General features: G+C 42.4%; 1 protein-coding gene across 1 annotated transcript in view; it reads right to left on the minus strand.

Annotated features, from left to right (window-relative positions):
- The window catches only part of SUSD5 (sushi domain containing 5), a 54,048-nt gene that overhangs the window by 17,289 nt on the left and 24,768 nt on the right, over positions 1-11,991 (minus strand). The window contains exon 4 of the mRNA XM_017521702.2: positions 5,734-5,922. Within this exon, the coding sequence (XP_017377191.1) occupies positions 5,734-5,922 (189 nt within the window). The remainder of the gene's footprint in view (positions 1-5,733; positions 5,923-11,991) is intronic.

Below are 11,991 nucleotides of genomic sequence, written 5' to 3' on the forward strand. Positions count from 1 at the left end.
GAGGCTGGTGGAGTGAGGTCCAGCTTGGGGTCAAGCACTTTCCTGATGCCGCAGCCCAGAAAGCAACAAACAGAACCAATGGAACCGGCGGGGAGGGGGAAAGGCCGGCCTTTTTAAGCCTGTCTTCACACTTGGTAGCAGATAGCCCTGTGGCATCTTTTATTTTTTCTTTCTTTCTTTCTTTTTTTTTTTTTGAGACAGAGTTTCACTCTATCGCTTAGGCTGGAGTGCAGTGGCACAATCTCAGCTCACTGCAACCTCCACCTTCTGCGTTCAAGCGATTCTCCTGCCTCAGCCTCTCGAGTAGCTGGGATTACAGGCACCCGCCACCACACACAGCTAATTTTTGTATTTTTAGTAGAGATGGGGTTTTGCCATGTTGGCCAGGCTGGTCTTGAACTCCCGACCTCAAGTAATCCACCCACCTCAGCCTCCCAAAGTGCTGGGATTACAGGCGTGAGCCACCATGCCTGGCTCTCATGTCATGTTTTCAAGGTGTAACAAAGGGCAAATGATAGAGAAAGAGTCGATGACTCTCACTTTCTGGGTTGTCTCTGTTAGGCTACTCTTGCCAACAGCTGTTTTCTCTCACCTCAGTCACAAAAAGAGGATCAACTGCCACACCTGGAACCAGGAGTGGAGGCCATGGAACCACTGAGCCCTGAAGTTAGGAGAGAGCAGAGGTGTTGAAGGCAGCATGAGGCCAGGCTGGGGAAGGGGTGAGCATGCCCGGGGGACCATGAGGGCCTCTTAGGAAGACCAACACTGACAGCATGTGGCCAGGGGTGGCCATTTGGAGTGCTGGGAGATCAGAGACTGTTGTAGGATGCAACTGTCCAAGGAGAAAACATGGCCTTGAAGAGAGATAGGGACTTGGCATAATAAGGGGCCTGAAGGAAAATGCACCTAGCGCACAGTCTGCTGCATGCATGCTTACGGAGCAAAGCATCAGGACTTTTTTTTTTTTGAGTGAAGTTTTGCTCTTGTTACCTAGGCTGGAGTGCAATGGCACGATCTTGGCTCACCTAAACGTCTGCCTCCCAGGTTCAAACGATTCTCTTGCCTCGGCCTCCTGAGCAACTGAGTTTGAAGGCATGCGCCACCACGCCCTGCTAATTTTGTATTTTTAGTAGAGATGGGGTTTCTCCGTGTTGGTCAGGCTGGTCTCAAACTCCCAACTTCAGGTGATCTGCCCACCGCGGCCTCCCAAAGTGCTAGGATTATAGGTGGGAGCCACCATGCCCAGCCGCATCAGAACTTTTCTGTAATTAGGGCAACAACCAATTTTAGTTGGATACTGAGTACATTAGAGAGGACATGACAGACATTTCCTGCTGCCAAACCGGGAAACAGTTTGCTGAAAACCAAGAAGAGGATGTGTGGATTTGGACAGGAGGATGGAAGACTAAATGGCCCAAACCAGACCTGAACTCTAGGGACCAGAGCTAGAGAAGTACCAACAAGCAGCAGGAGAAAACGGCAGGTAAGTCTTAGCCCATTTAATGGTCAAGATAAAAGTCTCTTTGGTTAAGTGAGAGACTGCATCACCACCACTTAAGGCTGGAGTGTTGCTTGTGAACACAGCCTGGGTGGCATGTGGCTGAGGGACCCTCTACACCATCCACTCCCTCACCTTTTGCTACCCACCAGGTACGCGTGCCACACACTAGAAAGCTACCAGCTGCTTGGGTCTCTATCAAGACCGAAAGCCGCACTGGCCACGCCTTTCTGGAAAGACCAGCGCCGGGCTCCAGGATCGGAGAAGCCTGCTGGCAGAGACTAACTTCTCACTCAAGTCACAGACAGTTGAAACCACAGGCTGCCTTTAGTTATTCATGGCAACAGGGGCTAGAGTTAATTATACCCGAGGAGGCCAGCAGCCAGTGTCAGGCACAAATCCCTTTACATACCTTAGGTGAAAGAGCCTGAATGCTCTCGTTGATCAGCATGTAGGTGAAAGAGAATGAACATTTACTGACCCCCGTACTATTTTATAAGTTCTGTTTAAATGATGTACTCACAGGAACCTCATCTCTAAGGTATCTCTGTGATAATTAGTATCTATTTTTAAAATATGGGTACTATGGGCTGGGCACAGTGGCTCACGCCTGTAATCCCAGCACTTTGGGAGATGAGGTGGGTGGATTGCCTGAGCTCAAGAGTTCAACACCAGTCTGGTCAACATGACGAAACCCTGTCTCCACTAAAAAATACAAAAATTAGCTGGGGGTGGTAGCAGGCACCTGTAATCCCAGCTACTCAGAAGGCTGAGGTGGAGAATTGCTTGAACCCGGGAGGCAGAGGTTGCATCGAGCTGAGATGGAGTCACTGCACTCCAGCCTAGGTGACAGAGCCAGACTCTGTCTCAAAAAAAAAAAAAAAAATATATATATATATATATATATATATGTATTTTAAAAAAATATATATTTTTATATAAATATACATATTTTATATATATATGTGTGCATCCCCCACCCCCCATGTATACACTGAAAACACAAGGCTGCCAGAACCTCCTTCACATGGTGAAGCAGTGCATACATGTTAGCTTTCCTTTACTTGTTTTCTACAGCCTCTGTGTTTACTGAGCACTTCCTCCAGCTGGAAACACACTTCCTCTAAAATGCCACCTTCTGTGACACCTCACTTTCCAATCTCCCAGTCTCTATCTCATCACCTACTGCTCTTCTGTGTCTTTGAGACATCCAGTTTACCGGAGTTTCCTTTAGGGTTGAGATACTGTTTACTCAGCTTGTACGCACAGCACCTAGGATCCTGCCAAATGATGGGATGTGGAATGAATGAATGGATCTGTGGCCAATCAGCCAGTACAAGGAAGAGTGATTATCCAAACCCAGATGGGTCCAATTCCAAAACCCGTGTTTGACTCACTCCCCCACCAAGTTGACCTTTCTCCAATTTAAAGCAATTCCCTAATCAAACATGTTGATGTGCATTCAAAAAAATTAATGTGCTGAATGGAGTGAAATATCTGAAGATACTCTTGTAACACACACACACACACACACACACACACACATACACACACACACACTCTCTCTCTCTCTCTCTCACAATGACACAGATAGCTTAAATGTTAAATCCACAGTCACTATACCAATCTGTATATCCAGCCCAAGCGTATAAACCAGAACTCCTTCCCAGCAGCTGAAAGCTTTAACAACTGCATGGCAGTGGGAACATAAACATCATTTGGACCCACAAAACCTGCATTTAGTGCTCACTGGACTAGGGTTAGCAAACAACCCATTTGGCTGTGGGTGTGGCTCACGAGATGGTACAACTTCAGCACCTCACTGGGACATTAACAACGCAGGGTGAGCATGGGCCTGCTTCAGGGTGACATGCTGGACAGACAGGAAGCTCAGGGCTTATGTCTGATTTTCTTGGGCAGGTGAATGATCAAAATTGGCAAGTAGCTCCTGCCTGGCACAGAGCAACAGCAACAGAAGAAAGATGAGGAAAGTTCTAGAAAATGGCTCAGATTGTGCTTTCAGCACTTGTCCCTGTCTGTAACTTGTTATTAGGTATGCAACGAGGCAAGTAAAAACAGCCAGAAAGTTTTTAGAAACTTTTTGCAACAATATGACAGGGGAATTTTATGTCTATTTAACAAAAATTGTGTTTCTATTTGGAATCTATTTTATTTTATATTAATTCATTTTTATTGCATTTTACTGAAGTATTAATCAGCTAATGACTAGAAAAAAATGTGTAATAGTCCACGAAGAATTTGAACAGTAGCGAAATAGAAAACAACAAAACCAACTCATTAAAAGACAGTGCAAGTGTAAAAAGATAAGGCACAGAATGAGACAAAATACTTGCCACATGTTAATTATGAACATTTCATGTAAAAAATTCTATATGTAAATAATCAAATTCAGCTCGATTAGAAAAATGGGGAAAATTCCTGGACATTTTACATAAAGAAATTCTACTGCCCTATTAACATGTGAGAAGTGCTGGGCCTCACTATTATCTGAGAAATGTATATTACGACGACAAGTCACCACAGAGCAGTCACCAGACTGGCAGTCGTGAAGCTGATGAGGTGCTGAACGACAAAGACTCTCAGACACAGCTCCTGGGCGCGCAGACTGGTCACATACTTTACAGAACTCTGGCAGCATGAGCTGCAGCTGAACACACACATACCCCATGGGGTGGGGGCAGCAATTCCACTGCTAGGAACCAACCGAAATGTGTTCACGTGGGAACCAAAGGAGGCTGAGGACAATCACAGCAGCAGAGTTTGTGACGGCCACAAAGTGAAAATAAGCCAAATGTCCACTGACAGCAAATTGGATAAATAAATAGTGGTGTATTTACACTGTCGATAGTAAATAGCAGTGAAGACTATACTAGCAGTGAAACCACAGCTTCAGGCAACAACACGAATGAACCTCACAGGTGTGACAGCACCCTAGGTCTCATCTGAGTTCCCTCGTGGGATCTGCAAGACATTCCAGGGACAAACTGTCCTATAAATTCAGTAACATCATGGTGCTGGAGTTATTTCCCTCTATAGAACCAGCCTCCACTGGGTACCCAGATGCCATGAGAGGTCAGGGAGGGGGTCCTTGAAAAAGTTTTGGAGTGAGAGGAGCACTGTGAGACCAGGGAACAATTCAGAGTCTTGCATGAGGTGCAAGGTATAGGAGTCGCAAGCCAGGTTAGCCATGGGGCTGCCCCAGTCGCCTGCTGGCTTCTGTGTTCCTGCTGGGCTGGGGAGGCCAGGCCTGGCTGTGGCTGGACACAGGGATTTCTGCTGCTGGAAAAATTCCCAAGGGGTTCGGCAGCAGGAGTTAAGGAGGCTGCGGTAACCTAGGATTCCCAGAAATGTGATGTTGATGGAATGGGAACATCTGGGGAAATCAGATCAGGTTTGGGGAACTCAGGGTCCACTAGGACTCTTTTTAGTCTCAACTAACTATTCAGACTCCACAGATCACACCTGGCATTCAGAAAGCTCCAGGCCAGGGCGTAGAGTGAGGCAGCCTGGAAGCAGCAAGCAAGTCTCATCCGTGGGAACGGCCCTTGCAGCGGTTCCATACAGCTGTCCTGAAGCTGGTCTCCTTGCTCCACCCCTTACCAGCCCTGCTTCCCTCCCAAGATTGCTCAGGTGGATCAGAACTCACATGTGTGGTGTGGATCGATGGTGCTTGGAAGCCTCATATCCCACAAGAGTCCGAATGTCTTGCAACAACCCACAGAATATTTCTCAGAGTCCCTATAAAGGTCTTGCCCAGATAAAGGAATCACCATCCTCAGGGCATCTCGGAGCCAGGCTTCCTGACATGTATTCATCATAGTGCTCCCAGCCTAGCTTACCAACTGGGGCTCATTTTCACCAGAAGCAATGCTGCTTTGTACCACAGCGGATATTCCATCGCCACCAGGTTTCCAGGGAAATAAACTAGGACGTTAACCCAAGGTCAACTCTGTACTTAGAGAAGAAGTGGGGATTTTAACTTGGGAACACTTTTCTCCCAGCATGGAAGATGAAGAGCTGAGATGCGCATTTGAAATGCTACAGGAATCCCCAAGGGGAGATATTGCCAGGTCCAGAGCTCAGCAGAAAGGTCTGAAAGCCTCTTTTCAAAGGCACCTTGGTGAGAAGAGTCCACTGCATGCAGCCAGCCGCAGCGGAGCCCTCTGCTAGCACTGTGTGGGCACGCGAAGGTGGCCTATCCCTGGGCTGCTTACCTTTCCCGCAGGCCTGCACCAAGCCGTACCACTCCCCGCAGCTGTTACATAGCAAGGTGAAGGCGGTCTCCTGGTGGCCTATGATGTGGCCTGGGGCGCACACGTACAGCAGTTCATCCCCCATCTCCAAGCCGGTGCGGCCCTGCAGGATGGTGTGTGGGAAGGAAGGCGGGTCCCCACATGGCTTCTCTGGGGAGAAGGAATCACAGTCAGCTTTTCCAAACTGTGCGGAACTTTTTCAGCCTATGAGAAAACAGACTTAAAACACAGCTCTCCCCTGCCACCCGCCGCACCCTCAACGGTGATCACAGGGGCTGTTTCTTGGTCCCTCTGGCAACTTCAAGGCCTGGCAGAAGGCCTGGAACAGAAGAGGCACTCGAAAATACTTGTCGAGTGAATAAATGAGATACAAAGTGCTACAAGCTTTGCATTTTTAAATTGTCAGACAATGTTACCTTCTAATGTCTCCTTGAAAGGAGGGTCTGGAGATACATGCCTACCAGCAAGCTCCTTTTTGCCATATTTTGATAAGCGAACTGGAACTCTGACAAAGGTGAAATGTTACGGACATAGAGTACAGCAGAGGGTACTCCCCACTCCCCCACCCTCAACACCAGCAGCAACACTGTTACCAGTTCGGTATATATAAAAGTCACACACACACACACACACACACACACACACACACACACACACACTTCTGTGATTTTTTTTTAACATAAATGGGATTTATATCATATGTATTGAGTGCCCTGCTGAAAAAAAAAGACAAAGCATTTTTTAGGTTCACATCCAAGTTAAGCAGGAAGTACAGAGTTCCCCTACACCCCCAACTTCCACACACACAACTTCTCCCACTGTTAAGATTCTGCACCAAAGTGGTCCATCTGTGACAACTGATGAAAGTCCACTGACACCTCATTATCACCCAAAGTCCATAATTTACCTCAAGGTCACCATAATTTACTCTTGGCGTTGTACATTCTATGGGCTTTGACAAAGGCACAATGACACATATCCACCATTATAGCATCATACAGAATAGCTGCACTGCCCCAGAGTCCTCTGGGCTCTGCTCATCTCTACCTTCCTCCTCCCTAAAGATTGCAAACACTGATCTTTTACTGTCTCCATAGTTCGCCTTTTCCAGAATTCACATAGTTGGAATCATAGCACGTAGCCTTTTCAGATTGGCTTCTTTCTCTTAGTAACATGCAATTATGGTTCCTCCATGTCTTCTTATGGCTTGTGAGCTAATTTATTTTTAGCACTGAATACTATTCCTTTGTCTGGATGTATCACAGTTTATTCACCTACTGAAGGACATCTTGGTTGCTTCTGAGTTTTGGCAACTATGAATAAAGCTGCTATACCCATCCATTTATAGGTTTTTGTGTGGATATTAGCTTCTGGTTCATTTGGGTAAATACCAAAGAGCCTGACTGCTGGGTTGTATAGAAAGAGTATGTTTAGTTTTGTAAGAGCTGCCCAACTGTCTTCCAAAATGGCTGTACCATTTTGCATTCCCACCAGTAATAACGGGTATTCCTGTTGCTCTGCATCCTTGCTAGGATTTATTGGTTTGTATTCTGGATTGCAAACATTTTCCCAAGTCTGTGACTCATTGTATTCTCTAGACATTGTCTTTTGCAGAACAGAAGTTTTAAATTTTAATGAACCCCAGCTTATCAATTATTTCTTTCATGCATCATGCCTTTGGTCTAAGAAGTCATTGGGATACCCAATGTCATTTTGGTTTTCTCCTAGGATAATTTCTAGCAGTCTTATGGTTTTGTGTTTTACGTTTAGGTCTATGGTCTATCTTGGATTAACTTTTGTGAAGGGTGTAAGGTCTGTGTCTAAATAATTGTTTTTGTATGTGGATATCCAATTGTTCCAGCAGTTATGTAAAAGAGACTATCTTTGCTTCATTGTATTGCCTTTTCTCCTTAGTCAAAGATCAATTAACTGTATTTTGTGGGTCTATTCCTGGGCTCTCTATTCTATTCCAGTGATATTTGTCAGCTCTTTCACCAATACCACACTATCTTGATTGCTATAGCTTTATAGACATCTTCAAGTCCAAAAATTTCAACCCTTTGGCTTTGTTTTCCTTCTTCAATATTTAATTGGTTATTCTGGGTCTCTTATCTCTCCATATAAACTACAGACTTTGTTAACCCATTTGTGCCAGAGGTTGCAATTTTTTTCTGTGTGAAAAATCATACCTTGGCAATGACCTTGAGCAGCAGAATATTAATAATTCCCACAAGCTTAGCATTCCAACAATGAGACACTTGGCACAAATGGGCTAATATCCATAAAGATAACTTGCTGGGATTTTTATTGGAGTTGTATTCAATCTATCGGAAAAACTGGCATCTTCACAATCCATGAACATAGACTATCTCTTCATTTATTTAGTTCTTCTTTGATATATTTCACCAGAGTTTTATAGTTTTCTTCATCTAGATCTATAGCTCGTGTACATAATTTGTTAGATTTATATCTAAGAATTTCATTTTTTCTTGGGGTGCTAATGTAAACAGTAATGTGGTGCTTTTTGGCTTTTTTTTCTTTAGACAGGGTCTCACTCTGTCACCCAGGCTGGAGTGCAGTGTGCGATCACAGCTCTCTGCAGCCTCGACTTCCTGGGTTTAAGTGATCCTCCCACCTTGGCCTTCCATAGTCTGGAGATACAGGCATGAGCCACTGCACAAAACTGGTAATGTGTTTTTAATTTAAAATGTCACTATTTAATTGCTGGTACATAGGAAAGTGGTTAAATTTTGTACATTAACCTTGTATCCTGCAATCCTGCTATAATTGTTTATTATTGTTATTTTTTATTGTACTTTAAGTTCTGGGATACATGTGCAGAAAGTGCAGGTTTGTTATTACAATTGCTTCTTAGTTCCAGTTTTTTGTTGATTCTTTAAGATTTTCTACATAGACAATCATGTTATCTGCAAAGACAGTTTCAGTTGGTCCTTCACAATCTATAGACCTTTTATTTTATTTTCTTATTCACCTACCAACATATTTCTCAAAATATATCCCTTCTGTTAGGCAATGAATATTGTATTTCTTTTCTTCTGCTTAATTTAGATTTAACTTGCTATTTTTTTCTTTTTTTGAGTTTTCTAAGGTGGAGGCTAAGATGGTTGATTTTATATTTTTCTTTTTTTTTCTAATATATGTATTCAATGCTATAAGTTCGCCTCTAAGCACTGCTTTGCGCAACTTTTAAAAAGTATTTTCTCCAGGTGTGGTGACTCACGCCTGTAATCCCAGCACTTTGGGAGGCTGAGGCGGGCAGATCACCTGAGGTCAGGAGTTTGAGACCAGGCCAATGTGGTGAAACCTCGTCTCTACCAAAAATACAAAAATAAATTAGCTGGGTGTGGCAGCACACACTTGTAATCCCAGCTACTTGGGAGGCTGAGGCAGGAGAATTACTTGAACCTGGGAGGCAGAGGTTGTAGTGAGCTGAGATTGCATCATTGCACTCCAGCCTGGGTGACAGAGTGAGACTCCAACTCGAAAAAAAGAAAAAAAAATTCATTTTCATGTGGCTAAAAATATTTTAAAATTATCTTGAGATATCTTTTTTGACCCACGAATTATTTAAAAAATGTGTTGTTTAATCTCCAAGGTCTTTGGGATTTTCCAGCTATCTTTCTCTTATTGATTTCATCCTTAATTCCACTGTGGTCTGAGAGAGATGTCATATTTATATTCTTTAAAATTTGCTAATTTGTGCTTTATGGCCCAGGATGTGGCCAGTCTTAATAAATGTTCCATGTGAGCCTGGGAAGAATGTGTAATCAGCTGTTGTTGGATAAAATAGTCTAAATATGTCAACTATATCTAGTTAACTAATGGTGCTGTCAAGTTCAACTATGTGCTTGCGGATCTGCCTGCCAGATCTGTCCATTTCTGACAGAGGGGTGTTTAAATCTCCAATGACAACAGTGGATTCATCTATTTCTCCTTGCAGTTCTATCAGTTTTTCCTCATGCATTTTGGTATCCTGTCGTTAGGCACATATACATTAAAAATGGTTATGTCTTCTTAGAATATTGACCACTTTACCATTACATGATGCTCGTCTTTATCCCTGATAACTTTTCCTTATCTGAAGTCTGCTTTGTCTAAAACGAGGATAGCTATTCCCACTTTATTTTGATTAGTGTTAGCATGGTATATCTTTCTCCATCCTTTACTTTTTATCTATAAGTGTCTTTATACTTACAGTGGGTTTCTTATATACAACATATAGTTGGGTCTTGTTTTTTAACACTCTGATAATACCTGTCTTTTAATTAGTGTATCTAGACTATTGATGTTTAAAGTAGTCATTGATATAACTGGATAATCACTATAATTGTTATTGTTTTCTATTTGTTACCCTGTTTTCTGTTACTATTTTTGTCTTCCATGCTTTTTATGTCTTTTATAGTTTTAACTGAGCATTTTATATATTTCCATTTTCTTTCCATTCTTAGCATATCAATTATATCTGTTTTTAAAATTTTTATTTTTTACCTTTTTTAGTGGTTGCCCTGATGGTTGCAATGTACATTTACAAATCTAACTCCACTTTCAAATAACACTATACTACGTTTCACAGGTAGTGCAAATACCTTATAATAACAAAATATGCCTAATTCCTCCCTCATGTCCCCTGTATCATTGCTGTCATTCAGTTCACTATTGAATTGTTGCTGTTATTTTGTACAAACTATTATCTCTCTGATTGCTAAGAATACAAAAAATAAGTTTTATTTTACCTTCACTTATTTATTCTCTGATGTTCTTCCTTTATTTACATAGGTCTGAGTTTCTGACCTATATCATTCTCCTGCTCCCTAAAGAACTTCTTTTAACATTTCTTGCAAGGCAGGTCTATTGGCAACAAATTCTTTCATTTTTTGTTTGTCTGAGAAAGTCTTTATTTCTCTTTCACTTTTGAATGGCAATTTCTTAGGGCATACAATTCTAGGTTATGGGGTTTTTTTCCTCTTAACACTTTAAATATTTTACTACATTTTCCTCCTCCTCTTCTTCTTCTTTCTTTACTTTTTTTTTTTTTTTTTTTNAGATGGAGTCTCTTTCTTATTGCCCAGGCTGGAGGGCAGTGGCATGATCTCAGCTCACTGCAACCTCTACCTCCCAGGTTTAAGTGATTCCCCCGCCTCAGCCTCCCAAGTAGCTGGGATTACAGGCACCCACCATTACACCCTGCTAATTTTTTTGTATTTTTACTAGAGACATGGTTTCACCATGTTGGCCAGGCTGGTCTCGAACTCCTGATCTCAGATAATCTGCCTGCCTCAGCCTCCTAAAGTGCTGGGATTAAAAGCGTGAGCCACCATACCTGGCATTATACTCTCTTCTTTCTTGCATGGTTTCAGAGGAGAAATTACATATAATTCTTACTTTTGCTCCTCTATAGATAAGGTAGGTTTTTTCCTCTAGATTCTTTCAACATTTTAAATTTATCTTTAATTTTTTGTAGTTTGTTAATGATATGTCAGGGTGTAGTTTTTTGGGTATTTATCCTATTTGGTGTTCTCTGAGTTCCCCAGATCTGTGGTTGGTTGGTTGACATTAATTTGAAGAAATTCTTGGTCATTATGGTTTCAAATATTGCTTCTGTTCCTTTCTTCCATCTCCTTCTGATACTTTCATTATGTGTATGTTATAGTTTTTGTAGTATCCCATAGTTCTTTGATATTCTGTCCTCTTTTTTATCTTTTATTTCTCCTTGTTTTCAGTTTTTGGAAGTTTCTATTGACATATCCTCAACCTCAGAGATTTTCTCCTCAGCTATGTCCAGTCTACTGATGAGCCCATCAAAGGCATTTTTCATTTCTGTTACAGTGCCCTTGATCACTCACATTTCTTTTTGATTCTTTCTTAGAATTGTCACCTGTCTAATACCCTTCTGTTCTTGTATGTCATCTAATTCTCCCATTAATGCCCTGAGCACAGTCACTGTAGGATTTTTAAATTCCTGGTCTGATAACTTCAATGTCCCTGCCATATCTGAGTCTAGTTCTGATGCTTGTTTTCACTGTCTTTAAACTGCATCTTTCATCTTTTCGATTGCCTTGTAGTTATGTTAAAAAGTGGACATGAGGAGGCTGAGGCAGGAGAATTGCCTGAACCCAGGAGGCGGAGGTTGCGGTGAGCCGAGATCGCGCCATTGCACTCCAGCCTGGGTAACAAGAGCGAAACTCCGTCTCAAAAAAA

Source organism: Cebus imitator, unplaced genomic scaffold, assembly GCF_001604975.1.
Source record: "Cebus imitator isolate Cc_AM_T3 unplaced genomic scaffold, Cebus_imitator-1.0 Scaffold21, whole genome shotgun sequence".
NCBI lineage: Eukaryota > Metazoa > Chordata > Mammalia > Primates > Cebidae > Cebus > Cebus imitator.